The 23,994-nt window shown below is 46.3% G+C and overlaps 1 protein-coding gene across 1 annotated transcript in view; it reads left to right on the top strand.

Annotated features, from left to right (window-relative positions):
- Positions 1–19,443, top strand: part of MYO7A (myosin VIIA) — a 139,980-nt gene extending 120,537 nt beyond the window's left edge. The window contains exons 44-48 of the mRNA XM_058185114.1: positions 485–670; positions 3,366–3,482; positions 12,778–12,861; positions 13,782–13,901; positions 17,403–19,443. Of these exons, the coding sequence (XP_058041097.1) occupies positions 485–670; positions 3,366–3,482; positions 12,778–12,861; positions 13,782–13,901; positions 17,403–17,492 (597 nt within the window). The 3' untranslated portion in view covers positions 17,493–19,443. The remainder of the gene's footprint in view (positions 1–484; positions 671–3,365; positions 3,483–12,777; positions 12,862–13,781; positions 13,902–17,402) is intronic.
- The last annotated feature ends 4,551 nt before the right edge of the window (positions 19,444–23,994 follow it).

Here is a 23,994-nt window from a genome sequence, read left to right as displayed (position 1 = left end):
AAATTTCCTCTCAAGTTTTGAGCTTGCGTAAATTTAACATTTCTAACCCATATTGTTTCCCATGTTTCCAAGCTTGGTTGTTTTCTTGTTTCCTCCTCCTCCTCCTCCTCCTCCTCCTCCTCCTCCTCCTCCTCCTCCTCCTCCTCCTCCTCCTCCTCTCCCTTCTAGTACTGATGATGTTACCTAGTTTGGCCATAAAATGCCTGCAAAAAAAACCAACCAAGTTCAGAGAGCACCAAGAGCAACAGCTCAAGCAAGGAACCTCCAAAATCCCTCCCACTAACGCTGACAGAGCAGGCCACTAGTATATAAACCGAGAGCAAACTCCCCTCCCCACTTCCCTCTAGCATTGATAACATTCCCTAGTTGAGTCACGAAACGTCTCCAAGAAAAGATTCAAGTTCAGAGACTGCCAAGGAACTCATGCTTTCGAGATGATGCCGAATGTTTTTCTCACCACTATCTGACTTCCTTTGTGACACAGGAATTACCGAAATATCTTCGGGGCTACCATAAATGCACCCGGGAAGAAGTCCTACAGCTTGGAGCCCTGATCTACAGGGTGAAATTTGAAGATGATAAATCCTGTTTTCCAAATATCCCGAAACTGCTCAAGGACTTGGTACCCGAACCTCTTATTCGACAGCTGTCGCCGGATGACTGGAAGAGGGTAAGTCTTGCTCCAGGAATTGTCTGCTTCCATCTCTGTCTATCTGCCTACAGCTAGACCTCGACTTACGACAGTTCATTTAGTGAAGTTGCACTGGAAAAAGTGAGTTAGGTGTTGTGACTCCAGCCCCCGAACCTGGCCCCATGCCCGACAGTGACTCCGAGAGTGAGGGGGAAGGGCCGGTAAGGCTTATCTCGGGAGCACCGATTCCTTTGGCTCGGCTCCAGGAGCCAGAACCAGACCAGTCGGAGGACGTAATGAGGCCGTCATCCCCTGATTCCTCCCTTCCCCAGGCTACGCCTTCAGACCCAGCTGATAATAATAATAATCAAGCTTGGCTTGACCGGCGCTTCAGAAGATTAGAGAGGCGACGTCATCAAAAGGAAGGGTGGGGCACGAGCCCCACCCCACAGGATATATAAGGAGCTTTGGGACTGCTCTCACTCCACGGGAAGCAAAAGTTTAGCTGAACCGTTTCAAAAAGAGCTGAAAGTCTTGCTGTGTGAGTCATTTGTTTGAACTTTGGCAGGCAGCTGCGATTTCTCTGCCAGGACTGATAAGAGCCGTGAATCCACTGCCTGAAGGCCAGCTCGTGGGTCTGAAGTGGGGAAGGAGACAGAACATTGACTGTTTTTTACGCTTAGCAACCCTTTCAGCCTCCCCAGGGTCATGCGATCAAAATTAAGACCCTCGGCAGCTGACTCATATTTATGATGGTTGCAGTATCTTTTGGGGGGGGTCACGTGATCCCCTTTGTTTGCTTCGGAGGAATGTGGGGAGGAGCAGGCCGAGTCAGCCCAGGGCCCTTCAGGATTGGGACGGCTTGTTAGCAGGATGTCAGTTTTGGAAGGCAATTTTTTTTTTGCTTCTTAGCTGCCACATATTTTAGCTGGGGAAGTTGGGAGGGGGTTGTTGTTGGAGCGGTAGAAAGTTAGTCATAACAACATTCCGTATTCAAGGGCTTTTGCCTGCGTCTGATGGAGACTGCCTGAAGATTGTATCCAGTTGAGTGTGAAGAGTTGATTGGACAATGTGATGAACTTGTGGGTGTGGGGCAGGGCTGTGAACTGCCAACTGGGTGTGGAAAACCTGGAAGCTTTCAGATTCGGGTTTTCCCAGCTGTGCCAACATGACATCTCTAATAAATTCGGAATTTTGAGGAACCTCAAGCCTCAGAGCTTTATTTCATTGGGGGTGTTCCTTGGAACCCTGACACAGGGAGGAACAGGGGCAGGATGACCGAAAGAGGGGGGAAGAGAGGGCAAGCAGTGGACATGAGGAGCGAAGGAGCTCAGGCGATGAGCAAAGACCGCCCCCTCCTGATCCCCGAGCATGGAGTGTGGAGAGAAGGCGGGAACAGTGCAGGCCGACCCGACAGCTCAGGAGGACAATGCCCTGCCTCTCTTCAAAAGGCACACTTGGGGACTGAGATTTAAGGAGCTGCTGTGGGAGGGGGCGTTTGTCGGGAACAAACGCTGAATTTGTAAAGCTTGGTGTGTCGGTACGGACATTTGGAGTTTGTAGGACTGCTTGCTTCTTCCTTACCTGGTGGACTCAGGGCCATGTTCCTGATTTTGTGGAGTTAGTACCTTGTTCCTTACTTGGTGGATTCCGTGTTTGTTCCTTGTTTCATGGACTCCTTTCCCTGTTCTCTTGTTTTGCTGGACTGGGCGCAGCCAGAGGCTACTCTGTGTGTGAGTGAGAGAGAGAGAGAGAGAGAGAGTGGGACTTGCCAAGAATGTGGGAGTATGGGAATGTGGGAAATTCCCTTACCTTCCCTACCGGTTCGCAAATGGGCATGCCCGGTCATCCGTGCATGTGTGTTGTGGTCCGCCAGCAGGCTGTGGAGCTGACAACGGAGTCGGACAGCGATGAGGCTGTGGAAGAGCGTGGGCCAGTCCTGGGGGCGAGGGAAGGCCCGGATGAGAGCTCTGCATCAGAGGCAGAGGTGGGACCAGGGCTATCGGGGAGTGATGTGCGGACTCCAGAGCCTCCAGAGGCTGACAGTAGTGATGCAGAGGAACAGGAGGAGCCTGTTCCTAATGCACGCATGAGAAGAGCTGCCAGAAGGCAAGAGCAGCTCAAGCAGAAAGGACGACTCGGGAGTAAGGCCAAGAGAATGATTGACCCCTCCCATAAGGCTTAAAAGACCAGCAACGGTGTTTGGGCTCTTTGCCAGAAAACAATGTTGATAGCTTCGTCTTGTATTTGTTTTGTATCTGTGTCTTCTGAACTTTTGTCAGGAAAGGCCTTTGGCAGTTTGTCTAATTGGACCAAGGTTTGCGATAGGACTGAGGAATTTGTGTTGGGAGGAATTTGCTTTAATTTAGTTGGACTACGCTGAGAATGAAGTAATTCTCAGCTGTTCAAATAAAGTTTGTTTGCTTTTACACTGACTGAGTTTTCCTACTACCTACTGGGGCCTGGCTCACAACAGTGTGCAAAGCCTTCTGCGCATGCGCAGGGGCTTAAAATCGTTGCAAAAAAGTGACATCATGACATCCGCATGGGTGGGCGGAGCCTCCCACAGCTGCCGCTACCGGTTCGTCCGAGCCGGATAGGTTTGTACCTCTGGTTTGGAGGCAAATTTGGTGCATTAAAGGGGAATTTGAACTCTCAGCTGGTTGTGTGTGAACTTCGTGCCTTGTCCCGGGTCATCACAGATTGCGATGCTCAACTCTGCTCTCTCTTGCAGTCCATCGTGGCCTATTTCAATAAACACGCAGGCAAAACGAGGGAAGAGGCGAAGCTGGCTTTCCTCAAGATTATATTCCGGTGGCCTACATTTGGATCGGCTTTCTTCGAAGTGAAGGTGAGGATGCGACCAACTTGAGTTGCATTTAAGAAGTGAGGAAGGAGCCCTGCCTGTCGTGTCCCACTCCTCCGCTGACGGCCGGATCAGGGAAATCCGAATCAGGCGTGCCTCTGCAGCTCTGCCAAAGTCCTAGCAAAGTCCTCAAGGCAGGCAGGAGACCAGAAAGTGACTTCAGCAAGATATGTTCGACTTTGCCTGACTCAGAGACTGCCAGAAAGCAGATCCTTTATATAGGCCATGGGGTGTGGCTCCATGACTCAGCACTTATCCAGGCCTGCCCCTCCCTTCCTTCTGACGCTGACGCCTATCAATTCTTCTGAAGTGAGGGTCACTCCAGTCGGCAGCTGTTGGTAATTGACCTCCCTCAGGCTCACATGCTGTGGGGGAGGGGGAGGGGTCTAGTTGCTCTGTTTGCCTGGGCATGGAGCCAGGGCTGGGGCCGGGAGGTGCTCCCTCCTCCGCAGCCTGTCTGGGCATGGAGCCAGGGCTGGGGCCGGGAGGTGCCCCCTCCTTCTCAGCCTGTCTGGGCATGGAGCCAGGGCTGGGGCCGGGAGGCATACTAGGACATTCCTCAGCGTTCGGAAGCAGATAAGAAGACCCCGGCTGCGGTGGGAGCAGGCAAGACACAACACTGCCGTTCAGTTGGCTACCTTGAAGAGCAGATGCTGGGGTCAGGAGCAACAAATATCCCCTTTTTTTTCACAAACCCCTCTCTGAGAGGAGAGTGGTGGGGGAATACCTCTTGTTGTGGCCCGCCAGTGGCCAGCAGAGCTGGCAACAGATTCGGACAGTGAGGAGGTTGGGGAGGAACATGGGCCTGTCCTGGAGTCTGGGGAAGGCTCTGATGAGGCCTCTGCATCGGAGGCAGAGAGGGGGCCAGGGCTGTCTGACAGTTATCAGCTGCCTTCAGAGTGTTGTGTCTGCGCCCCCCCCCCGAGCCGGGCCTGCTGCCAGAAAGTGACTTGGACAGTGAGGGGGAAGGGCCGTCAGGACTTACCTCGGGAGCACCCGCTTCCCTGGCTCAGCTCCAGGAGCCAGAAGCAGGCCAGGTGGAAGAGATAACGAGGCCTCCGTCTCCTGACTCTTCCCCCCCCCCCCAGGCCACACCTGCATACCCAGCTGACGGTAATCAGACCTGGCTGGACCCTAGGTTTCGTAGGCAGGAGAGGAGGGAACAACAGAAGCAAGCGTGGGGCAGGCCTAGGAAGTACTGAGTCATGGAGCCACACCCCACAGGATATAAAAGGCAGCGAGAGCTGCTGTGTCTCTTTGTAACAGGCAAATGCACTGATTAAGAGCTGAAGTTTGTTTCTGAGTGATTCACCAGCATCGTGGAAGATAACAGAGACTCTTGGCAGATGCTATTCTGCTGCCAGAGCTGATAGTGATGGCTAATTAAGCCATCATTCAGACGGAGGCGAGGGAGGACAGAACACAAAGTCAGACATCAATGAGGCAGAAGAACAGCTGGAGCCTGTTCCCAGTGTACCCATGCGCAGAGTTGCTAGATGAAGGGAACAGCTAAAGAACAAGGGTCAGCTTGGGAGTAAGGCCACAGGTAGACGATGAAGGGAATAAAAGAGGAGCGAAAGGGGAGTGGAGTTTGCAGGAGATAATTAGTTCATTCCTGCATCCTTGCCAAGTATTGCGGTCTCTGAAGGATATCGGCCTGGCCACTCTCCAAGCCTGATAAAGGTCAGTAATTGTGAACGATCTTGAAAGACTGTGGGAGAGGAAAGACTTTGCTGGAGAGGAATTCACTGTAAATTAAATAAAAGAGGTTTATCGGGACGAGGACTCGGCTTCATGCTGCTGGGGAAGCCTAGGTCAGAACACCTCTCATGGACCTCCTAAACCAGTTTTTCTCAATCTTAGCTACTTTAAGACATGGGGATTTCAAACCCCCGAATTTCCCAGAGAATATTTATAGCTCAAGGTTGAATTTTGGGGTATCCTTGGTGCTCTCTGAGCTTGGTGGTCTTCTTGGAGATGTTTCATTCCCAGTTTCACATGGGAAACTGAGCAGCCTAGACCAAAATTGCTAGAGAAATCTTGGAAACAGAGGAGCGAAGGAGCTCAGGCGATGAGCAAGGACCGCCCCCTCCTGATCCCCGAGCATGGAGTGTGGAGAGAAGGCGGGAACAGCGCAGGCCGACCCGACAGCTCAGGAGGACAATGCCCTGCCTCTCTTCAAAAGGCACACCTGGGGACTGAGATTTAAGGAGATGCTGTGGCAGGGGGCGTTTGTCGGGAACAAACGCTGAATTCGTAAAGCTTGGTGTGTCGGTACGGACATTTGGTGTTTGTAGGACTGCTTGCTTCTTCCTTACCTGGTGGACTCAGGGCCATGTTCCTGACTTTGTGGAGTTAGTACCTTGTTCCTTACTTGGTAGACTCCTTGTTTGTTCCTTGTTTCATGGACTCCTTTCCCTGTTCCCTTGTTTTGCTGGGCGCAGCCAGAGGCTACCGTGTGTGTGTGTGAGAGAGAGAGAGAGAGAGAGAGAGTGAGTGCGTGTGCGCGCACTTTTCTCTGGGACTTGCCAAGAACATGGGAGCATGGGCTTTATACCAATTTTCTGATCTATTTTCCATCTAGATTGCAATTGTCCATACTGGAACCATGTATAATCTCTCCCTTCATCCCTCAATTTCTCCCTAGATTTTAACTTTAATTCCCCTTTTTCCATAGTCAAAAGCTCTTTGTAAGTGATAACTTCCATTTTTTGTAATATATTTATATTCTCTATCATATGTCTGGGGATGGTCCATATTGGTATCTTTCCATCTAACTTATATTGATATTTTTTCCAAACCCTCAACAACGCACTTCTGACCATATTATTCTTAAATGTCTTATCAATTTTCTTGTCATATATTACATATGCATGCCATCCATATAACAAACCATAACCTTCTATATTCAAAATCCTTTCCTCTGTTAAATTAATCCAATCAGCAATTAAAGCTAAAACAACTGCATCATAGTACAATTTCAAGTTAGGCATTTTTAAACCCCCTAGAATGAATAATAATGGTGACAAGGGACATCCTTGTCTAGTCCCTTTCTCAATCTTGAAAGATTCTGTTAATCCACCATTTACTATTATTTGAGCTGTTTGCTTTTGATATATAGCCTTAATTGCTTGAATAAAATAATCCCCAAATTGCATTTTTTCTATTACTTTAAACAAAAACTGCCAATCCAATCTATCAAAAGCTTTTTCCGCATCCAAAAAGAGGAATGCTGCTGAGACCTGGCTGTTTCTTTCCAAATATTCAAGTAGATTTACAATTTGTCTCATATTATATCTCATCTGTCTCCCCTTAATAAATCCTGTTTGATCATTATGAATTAATTGAGTCATCAGTGGCATCAATCTATTCGCTAATATCTTAGCAAATATCTTATAATCAGTATTTAAAAGCGATATTGGCCTATAATTCTCTGGTTTAACACCATCTCGATCTTCTTTAGATATTAATGAAATAAAAGCTGTCCTCCATGAGGGAGGAGCCTCCCTTTGTATTCTGTTAAATAACTCCTTAAGTGGTACAATCATCTCATTTTGTAAATTTTTATAATAAGTAGTTGTCAAACCATCTGTACCTGGTGCTTTATTCGCTTTAAGCTGCTTAATTGCAAACACTATTTCCTCTGAAGAAATAGATCAGAAAATTGGTATAAGGCAAAGTGATGATAATTTGGTAAAACAAATAAAAGATCAAGGTCAATAGCATATAAAGAGATTATATAATGTATTGGTTGAAATTGATTCAGAAATGGAGTTGGTTAAAGATTGTATGGTAAAATGGGCACAAAATTTTCAACAACCTATAATGTTAGAAACATGGGAAAAAATTTGGGGGAGGAATGTTAAATTTACGCAAGCACAAAATTTAAGAGAAAATTTTTATAAAATGTTTTATAGATGGCATTTAGATCCTAAAAAACTGTCATGTATGTATCCAAATGTGAAAGCAAAATGTTGGAGATGTGATTGTGAGGATGCTACTTATTATCATATATGGTGGACTTGCAAAAAAGTTAAAGCCTTTTGGATTAAAATATGGTGGATTATGCAGAACATTTTGAAAAAGAAGATCAAGTTTGTTCCACAGTTCTTTTTATTAGGAATAATTCCAGATTGCACTGTTATAGAGACAAAACTGATTTTGAATTTAATAATTGCTGCAAGACTATTGATTGCACAATATTGGAAGAAAGAAGACTTACTTACAATTGGAGAATGGATTAGTAAAGTATCAAATTTAGCAGAAATGGCAAAAATTTCTGCCTACTTGAAAGACTGTACACAAGAAAAATATATTTTGGAATGGAGAAAGTGGATCGATTATATTCAAAATAAGTATCAGATTAAAAAATATCAATTAGTTTTTGAGTGAAGTTAGGAATTACTATGTATTAGAGTTTAAGAAAGAAGGGAATTGATAGTGTGATGGTGTGAAATGGAATATGTTTTATGTTATATTTTAGATTATGTTTGTTAGTTACAATACCCTGTATTCTGTTCTGGGAAGTCTTGGGGGGGGGGAGAAATGGGGGGGGGAGGGGAAGATTATAAATTGATTGATTGCCATTGTACAGAAATAAGGGTAGAATTAAACAAGTTGGAATGGTGTAAAGTCAGGGCTGCTCGGTAACCACTCCCGAAGGGAAAGGGTAAGGAAAGAGGAGTAAAGATGGTGGGGAAAGTCGAAGAAGGAAGAAGGGTAGAAAGGATTAAGGGAGGGAGTGGCGGTCAAGTAGCCCGGATTGAGCATAATTTGAGTATATCGATTGTTGTATAAGTGATTGTATTGTACACTGGTCAAATTGTGGGAATTATTATGGAAAAAAAATTTTTGCCCTGAAAAGAACATGGGAGCATGGGAATGTGGGAAATTCCCTTACCTTCCCTATCAGTTCGCAAATGGGCATGCACTGTCATCCATGATGTGTGTTGTGGTCCGCCAGCGGGCTGTGGAGCTGACAACAGAGTCAGACAGCGATGAGACTGAGGAAGAGCATGGGCCAGTCCTGGGGGCGAGGGAAGGCCCGGATGAGGGCTCTGTGTCAGAGGTAGAGGTGGGACCAGGGCTATCGGGGAGTGATGTGTGGACTCCAGAGCCTCCAGAGGCTGACAGTAGTGAGGCAGAGGAACAGGAGGAGCCTGTTCCTAATGCACGCATGAGAAGAGCTGCCAGAAGGCAAAAGCAGCTCAAGCAGAGAGGATGACTCGGGAGTAAGGCCAAGAGAATGATTGGCCCCTCCCATAGGGCTTAAAAGACCAGCAACGGTGTTTGGGCTCTTTGTCAGAAAACAATGTTGATAGCTTCGTCTTGTATTTGTTTCGTATCAGTGTCTTCTGAACTTTTGTCAAGAAAGGCCTTTGGCAGTTTGCCTAATTGGACCAAGGTTTGTGATAGGACTGAGGAATTTGTGTTGGGAGGAATTTGCTTTAATTTAGTTGGACTATGCTGAGAATGAAGTAATTCTCAGCTGTTCAAATAAAGTTTGTTTGTTTTTACACTGACTGAGTTTTCCTACTACCTACTGGGGCCTGGCTCACAACAGTGTGCAAAGCCTTCTGCGCATGCGCAGGGGCTTAAAATCATTGCAAAAAAGTGACATCATGACATCCGCACGGATGGGCGGAGCCTCCCACAGCTGCCGCTACCGGTTCACCCGAGCCGGATAGGATTGTACCTCTGGTTTGGAGGCAAATTTGGTGCATTAAAGGGGAATTTGAACTCTCAGCTGGTTGTGTGTGAACTTCGTGCCTTGTCCCGGGTCATCACAGATTGCGATGCTCAACTCTGCTCTCTCTTGCAGTCCATCGTGGCCTATTTCAATAAACACGCAGGCAAAACGAGGGAAGAGGCGAAGCTGGCTTTCCTCAAGATTATATTCCGGTGGCCTACGTTTGGATCGGCTTTTTTCGAAGTGAAGGTGAGGATGCGACCAACTTGGGTTGCATTTAAGAAGTGAGGAAGGAGCCCTATCGTTCATTCGGCTACTTTGAAGAGCAGATGCTGGGGTCAGGAGCAACAAATATCCCCTTTTTTTCACGAACCCCTCTCTGAGAGGAGAGTGGTGGAGGAATACCTCTTGTTGTAGCCCGCCAGTGGCCAGCAGAGCTGGCAACAGATTCGGACAGTGAGGAGGTTGGGGAGGAACATGGGCCTGTCCTGGAGTCTGGGGAAGGCTCTGATGAGGCCTCTGCATCGGAGGCAGAGAGGGGGCCAGGGCCGTCTAACAGTTATCAGCTGCCTTCAGAGTGTTGTGTCTGCGCCCCCCGAGCTGGCCCTGCTGCCAGAAAGTGACTTGGATAGTGAGGGGGAAGGGCCGTCAGGACTTACCTCAGGAGCACCGGCTTGCCTGGCTCAGCTCCAGGAGCCAGAAACAGGCCAGGTGGAAGAATAACGAGGCCTCCGTCCCCTGACTCTTTCCCCCCCCCAGGCCACACCCCCAGACCCAGCTGATGGCAATCAGGCCTGGCTGGACCCTAGGTTTCATAGGCAGGAGAGGAGGGAACAACAGAAGCAAGGGTGGGGAAGTGCTGAGGAAGTGGAGCCACACCCCACAGGATATAAAAGGCAGCAAGAACTGCTGTGTCTCTTTGTAACAGGCAAATCAACTGATTAACTAAGAGCTGAAGTTTGTTTCTGAGTGATTCACCAGTGTCGTGGAAGATAACGGAGACTCTTGGCAGACGCTGGCTATTCTGCTGCCAGAGCTGATAGTGACGGCTAATTAAGCCATCATTCGGACAGAGGTGAGGGAGGGCAGAACACAAAGTCAGACATCAGTGAGGCAGAAGAACAGCTGGAGCCTGTTCCCAGTGTGCCCATGCGCAGAGTTGCTAGATGAAGGGAACAGCTAAAGAACAAGGGTCAACTTGGGAGTAAGGCCACAGGTAGACGATGAAGGGAATAAAAGAGGAGCGAAAGGGGAGTGGAGTTTGCAGGAGATAATTAGTTCATCCCTGCATCCTTGCCAAGTATTGCGGTCTCTGAAGGATATCGGCCTGGCCACTCTCCAAGCCTGATAAAGGTCGGTAATTGTGAACGATCTTGAAAGACTGTGGGAGAGGAAAGACTTTGCTGGAGAGGAATTCACTGTAAATTAAATAAAAGAGGTTTATCGGGACGAGGACTCGGCTTCATGCTGCTGGGGAAGCCTAGGTCAGAACACCTCTCATGGACCTCCTAAACCAGTTTTTCTCAATCTTAGCTACTTTAAGACATGGGGATTTCAAACCCCCGAATTTCCCAGAGAATATTTATAGCTCAAGGTTGAATTTTGGGGTATCCTTGGTGCTCTCTGAGCTTGGTGGTCTTCTTGGAGATGTTTCATTCCCAGTTTCACATGGGAAACTGAGCAGCCTAGACCAAAATTGCTAGAGAATTCTTGGAAACAGAGGTGGGTTTCAGCAGGTTCTGACCAGTTCTGGAGAACCGATAGCAGAAATTTTGAGTAGTTCGGAGAACTGGTCGTAAAAATTCTGACTGGCCCCTATCTCTGCCTCCCGAGTCCCAGCTGATTGGGAGGAAATGGGGATTTTGCAGTAACCTTCCCCTGCCACGCCCACCAAGCCATGCCACACCCACCAAGCCACACCCACAGAACCAGTAGTAAAAAAAATTGAGACCCACCACTGCCTGGAAAGTTTGGCACTCAAGACAAATCAGCCATCAACAGGCACATAGAGATCAACGACGTTTACATGCCACTCAAAAGAGACACAGGAACCAAACGAGAGCCCCTCCCCACTGGCAATCAATAGCAATACGAGTAAGATTAACACTAGACTAACAGTTAAGTAAATGCCCCAATCAAAGAACTGCCAATGCAGACAAACAAGCCAGCAGTAAACCATAGCCTAATCAAAGAACTTTCCTATAAAAACCGACAGGGCAATCTAATAGTATATAAACAAAGAACAAACCCCCACTTCCTTCTAGCACTGAAGATGTTCCCTAGTTGGGTAATGAAACATCTGTAAGGAAACAGACAAGCTCAGAGAGCATGAAGGACCCCACAGTCATCGTCCTCCTCCTCCTCCTCCTGCTCCCACTCCTACTCCTTTTCCTCCTAATCCTCCTCTTCCTCCCACTCCTCCTCCTCTTCCTCCTCCTCCTGCTCCCACTCCTCCTCCTGCTCCCACTCCTCCTCCTCCTCCTTTTCCTCCTAATCCTCCTCCTCCTGCTCCCAATCCTCCTCCTTCTCCCTTTTTCCTTCTCTACCAATCCCACTCCCTTCTAGCACTGATACCTAGTTTGGATAATTAAATGTCTGCAAGAAAACAAGCTGAGAGCACTCAGGACTCCACAGTCATTCTCCTCCTCCTCCTCCTCCTCCTCCTCCTCCTCCTCCTCCTCCTCCTCCTCCTCCTCCCCACTCCTCCTCCCCACTCCCTTCTACCACTAGTCAAGTAATAAAACATTTGCAAGAAGACAACCAAGCTCAGAGGGCATTTCCATAGTCATCATTCTCCTGCTCCTCCTCTTCCCCCCCCCCCCCCACATCATCACCATCACAACAAACCCTACCCCCTTCTAGCACTGACGATGTTCCCTAGTTGGGTCACGAAACATCTGCAGGAAAACCACCAAGCTCAGAGTTCACCAAGCCAGCATGAAGTTCTCTCTCTCTCTCTATGAAAGAACTTGTGATGAGGAGTGAGATCCTGATGATGGGTGAGGATTAGGGTCATGGCACTGGGGTTGATCTCCTATACCGCAGTCCAGAGTGGGTTTGTGTGCTGCCTGCATCCCGTGGATGGGCTTCACTTGTTTGCGTGGCCCGGTTTCTGGCGTGCCACGGACCAGTGCTGGTCCACGGACCGGCGGTTGGAGACCCCCTGTCCTACAGCATTCACAGTCATGACTATCATCATCATCATCCTCTTTTAACGACCCCATAATCCCTTGCGGGGTGGAGCCTGGGCGACTGAATCGAGTTGAGTGTTTACTGGCCGGATGCCTTTCCTGTTGCCAAGGTGGAGTTTTGCACAGCGGATACATTCCCATTGTGCCCTGAGAGAGAGAGAAATATCTGCCTCTACCTAGGATCGAACTCATAGCCTCCTGACTGTGAGGCCAGAGCTCCACCTCTAGGCCACCGCACCACTATTCACAGTCATGACTACGATGTAACTAAAGTCCATTCCTGATCAGTATGGAATGGCTGTGGAATCGTCCATAGAGCTGTGGTAGCAGAACCGTGCTCGCTAGTTTGCATGTCATCTTCTCAGCCGCCTAACACACCACCACCTTCCTTTCTCAACAGCAAACCACTGACCCAAATTATCCAGAACTGCTCCTGGTTGCCATCAACAAACATGGCATCAGCCTCATTGACCGTAAAGGCAAGGTGGGTCTCTTAAGTAAGACCTCTATGTTCTATTTTATTCTGTTCTGTTCCGTTCTGGTCCTTGAAGTTGGACCTATATTCTGTGTTTTATATTCTATGTTCTATGTCCTGTGTCCAATGTCCTATGTTCTGTTCTGTTCCAGTGCGGTCCTTGAAGTAGGACCTCTATATTCTATGTTCTATGTTTTGTTCTGTTCTGTTTTGTTCTGTTTTGGTCCTTGAAGTAGGACCTCTGTATTCTATGTTCTATGTTCTATATTCTATGTCCTATGTGCTATGTTCTATGTTCTGTTCTGTTCTGGTGTGGTCCTTGAAGTAGGATGTTCTATGTTTTGTTCTGTTCTGCTTTGTTTTGTTCTGTTTTGGTCCTTGAAGTAGGACCTCTGTATTCTATGTTCTATATTCTATATCCTATGTCCTATGTCCTGTTCTGTTCTGTTCTGTTCTGTTCTGTTCTGTTCCGGTGCAGTCCTTGAAGTAGGACCACTATATTCTATGTCTTATGTTCTATGTTTTGTTCTGTTCTGTTTTATTTTATTCTGTTCCGGTCCCTGAAGTAGGACCTCTGTTTTCTATGTTCTATGTTCTATGTCCTATGTTCTGTTCTGTTCTGGTGCAGTCATTGAGTAGGACTTCTATATTCTATGTTCTATGTTTTGTTCTATTCTGTTCTGTTTTGTTCTGTTCTGGTCCTTGAAGCAGGACCTCTGTATTCTATGTTCTATGTTCTAATTCCTATGTGCTATGTTCTAAGTCCTATGTCCTAAGTCCTATGTTCTGCTCTGTTCTGTTTTGTTCTGTTCTGTTCTGTTCTGTCCCGGTCCTTGAAGCAGGACCTCTATATTCCATGTTCTGTGTTCTGTTCCGTTCCATTCCCTTCCATTCCTAAAAAGCACCTAACCCCTCGTCCATGCCTTTAGGACATCCTCATCACCCATCCCTTCACCAAGATCTCCAACTGGAGCAGCGGGAACACCTATTTCCACATCACCATCGGCAATTTGGTGCGAGGGAGCAAGTTGCTATGCGAGACGTCGTTGGTAAGGAGAAAATGTGGGCGGGGCATGGGTTGGTGTGTGTGTGTATGGAGATGAGAAGCAGCGATAGAAATGGCCAGAGCTCTAGGGAGATGCTCTGTCGTGTCCCACTCCTCCTCTGACGGCTGGGTCTGGGAAGTGTGTATCAAGCGTGGCCACAAAGCCTCTGCAGCTTTGCCAAAGTCCTGTCAGAGTTCTCAGGGCAGGCAGGAATGCAAGGTGTGACTTCAGCAAACCAGATGAGACTTTGCCTGACTCAAGGAATGCCAGAAAGCAGATCCTTTATATAGGCCATGGGGTGTGGCTCCATGACTCAGCACTTATCCAGGCCTGCCCTCCCTTCCTTCTGCTGGCGTCGCCTCTCAGATCTCCGGAAGCAAGGGTCCTCCCACTGTGAATTGTCTTCAGCTGGATCTGCTTCATGCTCATCATGCTCGAGCTGTGGTAGGGGATTCCAGCACCTGGCTGGCTTCCTGCTCTGAAGGCTGCCAGGCCTGGGGCTGGAGTCATGACAGGCCGTTCATCTTCATTATCAGACTCAGAGTCTGATAAAAGGCCCGGTTGGAGACGGGAGGGGCGCGGCTGCGGAGAGGGGGGCGGGCGAGGCACAACATGCTCTATCATCCAAGACGCGGTTGTCCCAAAGGTGCTTTTACATTTAAGAAAATGTTGGATAACCAACTGACTGAGTTGGTGTACGGTTTCCTGCCTGGGCAGGGGGTTGGACTAGAAGGCCTCCAAGGTCCCTTCCAACTCTGATGTTATGTTATGTTGATGTTATGCTGAAAATGTTGGATAACCAACATTTAAGAAAATGTTGGATAACCAACTGACTGAGATGGTGTAGGGTTTCCTGCCTGGGCAGGGGGTTGGACTAGAAGGCCTCCAAGGTCCCTTCCAACTCTGATGTTATGTTATGTTATGTTATGCTTTTTCCAAAGGCGTCCCGGCTTCCTTTGTTTTTGCTTGAAGGCATTTCGCTTCTCATCCAAGAAGCTTCTTCAGTTCTGAAAAGCACCTTTGGGACAAAGAGATGGCTGGCTCTGACCCAAACACTTGTAGCTAGGCCTCGACTTACCTTTATCTATTTAGGGTTTAACATTCCTTGCAGACAGCTGGTCATTTGCATTCTTTTAGAGCAGGGGTCTCCAACCTTGGCAACTTTAAGACTTGTGGACTTCAACTCCCAGCAAAGCTGGCTGAGGAACTCTGGGAGTTGAAGTCCACAAGTTTTAAAGTCCCCAAGGTTGGAGACCCCTGTTTTAGAGAGCCGTTGAGGCCACTTGGGGGTTTGTCTGTGTCCTCAGGGTCATCCGAATGGTTCAAATGGGCGTGGAGCCTTCTTGGCTGCAGGATATTTTCTTCACTGTTGGCTCCACATCCATTTGCACCACTCAGGTGAGACCCTGAGGACACAGGTAAACCTCCAGGTGGCCTCTAGGATTCCCTAAAAGGATGCAAATGACCAGCTGTCTTCGAAGAGTAGAAATTCTATTTATATTTGAGTTGCTTATATTTCTGACAGTTTCCATCTGAGCTGATGAAGCTTCTTGGATGAGAAGAAGAAGGGGGGGGGGAAATTAGGTTCGGTTCACCCACTGTACAAGCCCTTGACTTGTCCCAAAACTTCTTTTCTTCAAGAGACCACTGGACTGTCTTATTTTTTTAGAATAGAATAGAATAAGAGTTGGAAGGCACCTTGGAGGTCTTCTAGTCCAACCCCCTGCCTAGGCAGGAAACCCTACACCACTTCAGACAAACGATTGTCCAATCTCTTCTTTAAAACTTCCAGTGTTGGATCACCCACAACTTCTGGTGGCAAGCTGTTCCACTGGTTAATTGTTCTCACTGTCACTCCTTAGTTCTAGGTTGCTTCTCTCCTTGATTAGTTTCCACCCATTGCTTCTTGTTCTACCCTCAGGTACTTTGGAGACTAGTTTGACTCCCTCTTCTTTGTGGCAGCCCCTGAGATATTGGAACTCTGCTATCATGTCTCCCCTAGTTTACTTTGAAGACGTTTCGCTTCTCAACCAAGAAGCTTCTTCAGCTCTGACTGGATGGTGAGGAAGGGAAGGATTTATACTCCTTGCAGACAGAGCTGGTCATTCGCATCCTTTTAGAGGAGTGGTCACCAACTGGTGCTCCACGGACCACTGATGGTCTGTGAGAAAATTTTGGAGGTCCGCAGAAAAATTATTTGAATTTTTATATTGCACTAAATACTATTTATGTTTTTTAAAAAATTCATATTAGTAGTCCGTGGGATTTAAAATTATGAATTTAGTGGTCCCTGAGGTGTGAAAGGTTGGTGAGATCACCAATCTCTTTCCACTTATGACTGTATGACTGTAACTTTGTTGCTGGCAATCTTTATGATTTATATTGATATATTGACCATCATTTGTGTTAATGTTGTACCTTGATGAAAGTATCTTTTCTTTTATGTACACTGAGAGCATCTGCACCAAGACAAATTCCTTGGGTGTCCAATCACACTTGGCCAATAAAAAATTCTATTCTATTCTATTCTATTCTATTCTATTCTATTCTATTCTATTCTATTCTATTCTATTCTATTCTATTCTATGACCATCATTAAGTGTTGTACCTTGATGAAGGTATCTTTTCTTTTATGTACACTGAGAGCATATGCACCAGGACAAATTCCTTGTGTGTCCAATCACACTTGGCCAATAAAAAATTCTATTCTATTCTATTCTATTCTATTCTATTCTATTCTATTCTATTCTATTCTATTCTATGACCATCATTAAGTGTTGTACCTTGATGAAGGTATCTTTTCTTTTATGTACACTGAGAGCATATGCACCAGGACAAATTCCTTGTGTGTCCAATCACACTTGGCCAATAAAAAATTCTATTCTATTCTATTCTATTCTATTCTATTCTATTCTATTCTATGATCATCATTAAGTGTTGTACCTTGATGAAGGTATCTTTTCTTTTATGTACACTGAGAGCATATGCACCAGGACAAATTCCTTGTGTGTCCAATCACACTTGGCCAATAAAAAATTCTATTCTATTCTATTCTATTCTATTCTATTCTATTCTATTCTATGACCATCATTAAGTGTTGTACCTTGATGAAGGTATCTTTTCTTTTATGTACACTGAGAGCATATGCACCAGGACAAATTCCTTGTGTGTCCAATCACACTTGGCCAATAAAAAATTCTATTCTAATCTATTCTATTTTAGAGGGTTGTTGAGGCCACTTGGGGATCTATCTGTGTCCTCAGGGTCACCTGAGTGGTGCAAATGGTTCCTGTAGCCTGCAATTTTCCCCCCCTCTGGAAATCCATTCCTATTCCCACACCATTCCAAGGGTCTTCATCCCAAATTGTATAGCTAAAACTCTGTAGAGATTCTCAGTCATCCAGGTCACGGTTGTTCCAAAGATTGCTTTTTTCAGGAGGCAACTGGACTTCCCGGTTTTTGTTTTTTTGTTTTCTTTGAAGTTTCGCTTCTCTTTTGCGCCAGGGCTACAAGATGGACGACCTACTGACCTCTTACATCAGCCAGATGCTGACCGCCATGAGTAAGCAGAGGGGCACAAAAGGGAGCAAGTGAACTGAGACCACCCGCTGGCCGCCCCTCTGCCAGCTGAGGGCCGTGGGCTACCCTTGCAGCTGGGGCAAAACTTTCGCAACTCATGTGTGGAAAATGAGCCGGACGCCTTCCGAAAACCGGTCGGATTCTGAGGACTCCGAGCAAATGTCCACTTCGAGCGAAGATGATTACTTGTGAGGAAGAAAAACAACAACAGCCACCTTTCTTTCTTTTCCACCAGCACTAATTATTATTATTATTTTTCCTCTCAGCTTTTGGGATATCGACCTCTGCGTCTCTTTCGGATGTGATACCAGATTGAAAAAAGGAGGAAAAAAAAATCTATTTTTTTTTTAGGGCATATTGGAGAGGTTAGGAATTTTTATTTTATTTTTTTTTGCAAACGGGCTTTGAGAAAGCCGTTGAGGAAGCCAGAACTGTGCTAGAAATGGGATTCTATTATTTTTTTTTAAAAAAAAACACCTTCAGGGGTTTATTTTATTTTGTTTGTTTCCTGAGGTGAGAAAACAAGTAATCTTTTTAAAGAGTGGGTTTGGCTTTGTTTTTGTTTTTTTAAAGGAAGCTTCGGGAAGGCAGAAAAAAGGATGTTTTGCAGGAAAAAAAGGAGGAAGGAAAACAGTGGTTGGATAAATGGAGAGACGAGGGTTTTCGATGTGCAATAACTGAAACTGAGGATTTGGTTGGCGTCTCCTGCTTGAATAGGGGGGTGGACTAGAAGACCTCCAAGGTCCCTTCCAACTCTTGCTATTCTGTCTTATTTATCACAGCAAGGGGATTTTTCAAAGTTAACCTAAACTGAGACCACTGAGTCAAATTTCTGATAGATCTGCCTCTTATTTTTTTTTATTTTTTTGGAAGAAATTACATTTAAAAAAGAAATACCCTGTTTCTAAGGGGTGGAGAGTGAAGGAATTATTATTTTTTTTGGACGCTGCCTCAGGAAACTTGAATTGAGGAATGACGCTGAAAACACGTTGCTAAAAAAATATATATATTTGTTCATTCCAGGTTCAGTCTAGGATTGAGCTGACAAAATTATTCCAGGCCGAACTTTAAAAAAAATCAGAATACCGTTTACTCCTTCACGGTGTTCCTCTCTCGTGATCCAATGAAATATTCCTGGAGGAGGAAAATGCTACCCTAGTTCTTTCAATTTTGAACGTGCAATAAAGAAAGAAAGAAATTTGTCTGATTTGAATTTCTTGAATATGTACGTGATGAGTTTTAGGGAAGATCAGAGGGATGAGAGCAGAAGCTTGATTGTAAGGGGATATTTAGTGAGGTTCCCCTTATAATTTACCTACAAACTTTTAACACAGAATGAGGAGGAATTTTTTTGGGTAATGTTGCCTTAGAACAGTGGTTCTCAACCTTTATAGTGCTGCGACACCTTTAATACAATTCCCCACAATGTGGCGACCCCTTTAATACAATTCCCCACGATGTGACGACCCCAACCGTAAAATTATTTTCGTTTTGAATTGATCGCGCCTAAAGCCGTCTTGGCTAGCGATCTGAACTGCTTGCGATTGCCTTGAGGACAGAGGCATTAAAGCGGAGACTCCTCCCCTATTAAGTTTATGGCGCCTGAAGCCAGATTAGGCTAGGGATTGGGAGTGATTGCAGCTGGCTTGAGAGGGAGACGTCAGAGCAAAGATTTCTCTCTTTTTTAATTCATCGCGCCTGAAGCCGAATTCGGCTAGCGGTTTGAAGAGCCTGCAGCTGGCTTGTGGAGTCAACCATTGGAGCGCGATTCTTCGACTCGCAAGTATACTTCCCTTATTTCCGATGGTCTTAGGCCACCCCTGGCAAATCGTCATTTGACCCCCAACGGGGTCGTGACCCACAGGTTGAGAACCGCTGCCTTAGAAGGACACAAGAAAGAAAGAAAGAAAGAAAGAAAGAAAGAAAGAAAGAAAGAAAGAAAGAAAGAAAGAAAGAAAGAAAGAAGGAAAGAAAGAAAGAAAGAAAGAAAGAAGAGGTTTCTCCCATATTTTCTGTTTCAAGAAAACACAAAAAATTTGCACGGGCGGGGGGAGGGGGGCGCCGGATTCGCTTAATGTTCGTGTGATTCACTTAACAACAGCAATGATGTCCCTTAACATTCACGGCCCAAAAAAAGTCATAAAATCGGACGTGACTCAACTTAACTACCTGTTATGCCCCCGCTGGAGCCTGATTTAAAGATGAGCCGGTGTGCAGTGTGTGTTTGGTGCACTGCGCTCATGCGCAGCCAGCAAACCGGTAGTAAACCGGTTCAGATTTCACCAGTGGTACAAGACAGTATCACAGAAGAGCTAAACACATTTCTCATTCAGGATTAACAGCCAACCACCGAGAAGCAGCTGGCTAGCGAGACACCCATTCAAATTTAAAAGCTGAACCAATTTTACAGGTGATCCTCGGCTTATGATCACAACTGAGCCCAAAATTCCTGTTGCTAAGCAAGACAATTGTTGAGTTTTGCCCTATCTGTAGGATCTTTCATGCTACAGTTGTGAATGAATGAAGTTGTTAAATTAGCAACACGGTTGTTAAGTGAATCGGGGTTCCCCATTAAGTAAATTGAGGAATGCCTGTATTCCCACCAACCTTCCCGATGCATAAATAAAGAATATATCCAGAAAAAAAAGCTATTGGCATACATGTTGTAAAAAAAACAATGAAATTTGCTTCTTTATTAGCAAAGAGAGAGAGGAAGGAAGGAAGGAAGGAAGGAAAGAAAGAGAGAAAGAAAGAAAGAAAGAAAAAGAAAGAAGGAAGGAAGGAAGGAAGGAAGGAAGGAAGGAAGGAAGGAAGGAAGGAAGGAAGGAAGGAAGGAAGGAAGGAAGGAAAAAAATAAAAATAAAGAGGTTTCTCCCATATTTTCTGTTTCAAGAAAACACAAAAATAAAAAAATATTGTCCAGTTTCATTATGCAGTGTGTTAGCTTCACATTAATTTCTCGGGAAGGACGAGCAGCCTGTGCCAGAATCTCCCATCTGAATGGCTTTGTGATTCTCCACGCAAGAGATGAGTCTCCATCATTCGTTCACAACCGGCATTTTTGGCAATTCTGAAAATACACAAGGATGTGTACGTCCTTTGTGTGGACACCGATCCAGGCCGCTGAGGACCAAGAAAGCTTCATCCAAACTTAGATTAATTATGTAGAACCGTATTTCTCTTTTAAGATTTGTGGACATCACCTCCCAGAAGTTTTATAGGGTTTCCTGCCCAAGCAGGGGGTTGGACTAGAAGACCTCCAAGGTCCCTTCCAACTCGGTTAGTTGGTTATCCTGTTATTCTCTGCCTTATTTATCACGGCAAGGTGACTTTTCAAAGTTGGCCTAAATTGAGTCAAACCGCTTCGAGTCAAATTTTGGATAGAATTGCTTCCTTTTTTGAAGAAATTAAGTGGGGGAAAAATTAAGTGGAAGGAATTTTTGTGACCCTACATCGGGAAACTTGAATTGAGGAATGACACTGGAAACACGTTTCTAAAAAAAAAAATATGTTCATTTGTTCCAGGTTCAGTCTAAGGTTGAGCTGACACATTATTCTAGGCCAGGGGTCGGCAACTTTAAACACTCAAAGAGCTGTTTGGACCCGTTTCCCACAGAAAAGAAAACACTGGGAGCCACAAAAACCTTTCCCGTGCCTGACTATTTCTTGAGCGGCCACAAAACTAGCATAGGTAGTTGAATTAAATGTTCTCTTTTCTTCTAAAACTTTTCTTTTCTCGGATTTATCCATGGTTGGCCTACCAGGGGTTGAAAAGCTCAATAAATCGTGTGCCGGTGGGTGTCGCACATTAGCGGTTGTGACACATATTTTGAGCGACAGGGAGCCGCAGCGGAGAAGCGAAAGAGCCACATGCGGCTCCAGAGCCGCAAGTTGCTGACCCCTGTTCTAGGCCGGTGATGGTGAAGTTTTTCGGCACCGAGTTGCGCATGCTCGTCTGGACCACAACCCGGAAGAGGAGCTGCCCAGGGCGCATGAATGCGCCTGAAAACGAACTTCCGTTTTTCCAGCACGCACATGCACGCCAGCCAGCTACTTTTCCGAGTTTTTGGTACGCGTGCACTCACAACGGTCAGCTGGCTCACGCAGGAAAAATGGAAGACCAGCTCTTCCCGTTTCCGGCACCGTCGCACGCAAAAAGGCCAGCTGATTGTCGAGGGTGCATGCGTGGCAGAAACCCGGAAGAGGAACGGGTGGCGATACCCGTGCCAGGCGACATGGCCATTTTGACACGCGTGGCATGGATTCGCCATCACGGTTATAGGCTGAACACGAAATTAGAATACCGTTTACTCCTTCTTGAAGCCGGTTCCCCCATTGAAATATTCCTGAAAGAGAAATGTTACTAAATTCTTTATATGCTAGCTGGGGAATTCTGGGAGTTGAAGTTCACAGACCTTGAAGCAACTGAGGCTGAGAAATATTATTTCCAGTTCTAATGCTTTGCACCCCCAACCGCTACCATTAAGAGAGCAGTTCCCAAGAAAATAAAAACCCACTAATACAGGGGTCTACAAACTTGGCTCCTTTAAGACTTGTGGACTTCAACTCCCAGAGTTCCTCAGCCAGCAAAGCTCTTTTAAGACTTGTGGACTTCAACTCCCAGAGTTCCTCAGCCAGCAAAGCTCTTTTAAGACTTGTGGACTTCAACTCCCAGAGTTCCTCAGCCAGCAAAGCTCTTTTAAGACTTGTGGACTTCAACTCCCAGAGTTCCTCAGCCAGCAAAGCTCTTTTAAGACTTGTGGACTTCAACTCCCAGAGTTCCTCAGCCAGCAAAGCTCTTTTAAGACTTGTGGACTTCAACTCCCAGAGTTCTTCAGCCAGCAAAGCTGGCTGAGGAACTCTGGGAGTTGAAGTCCACAAGTCTTAAAAGAGCCAAGTTTGCAGACCCCTGCACTAATATACAGTATAGGTAAGTGATGGCTAACCTTTTCGCCATCGCGTGCCAAAAGCAAGGGGAGCATGGATGCCACACCCATAATTCTATGCGCCCTGCCCCCTGCACATACACACGCGACCCGCCTCCAACATGCGCGCATGACCCACCCTGCGCTCCCCCGGCTTTTGGCACATGATGGCAAGGTGGGCCTAATAGGTCTATTTTTTGCTCTCCCCAGGCTCCAGAGCCTTTCTAGGAGTCTGGGGAGGGCAAAAACGGCCTTCTCCCCCCCGCCCCAGGCCCTCCAGAAGCTGGAAATGGCCCGTTTGCTGACTTCCGGTGGGACCAGAAGGCCTGAAAATCAACTGGCCAGCATACACGTGTACCGGAGCAGAGCTCACATGCCCACCGATATGGCTCCGCGTGCCACCTGTGGCACGCGTGCCATAGGTTTCCCATCACGGATATAGGTAGTCCTCAACTTACAACGGTTCGTTTAGGGATGGTTTCAAGTTACAACAGCCCCGAAAAAGTGACTTATGACCATTTTTCACTCTTATAACCGTTGCAGCATGATTCCGAGATCAACGTTGCTTGGCAAACGGACTCATATTTACGACGATTGTAGGGGGGGGGGTCATGTGATCCCTTTTTTGTGACCTTCTGACAAGCAAAGTCAATGGGGAAGCCCGATTCACTTAACAACCGTCTTACTAACTTAACAACTGCAGCAATGCACTTAACCGGGGTGGCTAGAGAAGGTCCTAAAATGGAGCAAAAACTCACTTAGCAACTACCCCGCTCAGCAGCCGAAATGCTAGGCCGATTTATGGTCATAGGTTGAGGACTGCCTGCATAGCAACACACAAAGCCTTACCATTGGATGTACGTTCCCACATTTTCAGGCGCAATTCGGTTTCCGTGACTAGAGCCTAAAATTTTTTTTTAAAGATATTATTTAATCAGAGAGTACATCAGAAAAGAAGCTACATTAAATAAAAATCTGTTTTGTGCTCTTGGTGGAAAATCCTATTGCGTGCCGGTCCCAGATAAAGAACAGTTCCAGAATTGGGTATGTCTAATTTAATGAAAAGAAGAACTAAGGGTGACATGATAGTGGTCTTCCAAAATTAGAGGGGCTGCCCGAAAGAAGAGGGGGTCACACTATTCTCTGAAGCTCTTGAAGGCAGGACAAGAAGGAAACTCATCAAGGAGAGAAGCAACCTGGAATTAAGGAGAAACTTCCTAACAGTGAGGACAATTAACCAGTGGAACAGCTTGCCACAAGAAAGCTGTGAATGCTCCAACAGTGGAAGTTTTTAAGAAGAGGCTGGGCAACCATTTGTTGGGAATGGTATAGGGTCTCCTGCTGGAGCAGGGGATCAGACTAGAAGACCTCCAAGGTCCCTTCCAACTCTGTTATTCAGATTAAATTCTTGGAACCTCTAGTTGAAAGGATGAAAACAATCGATGGGAGCGTGTGTTACGGGAGAATGTCTAACAAGAGGACCTCGGGCCAACGGTCTTCCTGTGGACCATAGCGGAGAGCTGCCCCCACCCTCCTCCAAAGAAGGAAAGACTCACCGCTTGGTACCCCATCCAAAGAGTGTTTCTGAGCTG

This window comes from Ahaetulla prasina, chromosome 5 (assembly GCF_028640845.1).
Source record: "Ahaetulla prasina isolate Xishuangbanna chromosome 5, ASM2864084v1, whole genome shotgun sequence".
NCBI lineage: Eukaryota > Metazoa > Chordata > Lepidosauria > Squamata > Colubridae > Ahaetulla > Ahaetulla prasina.
The sequence above is the reverse complement of the archived record's forward strand: the minus strand, read 5'-3'. Positions and strand labels throughout refer to the sequence as shown.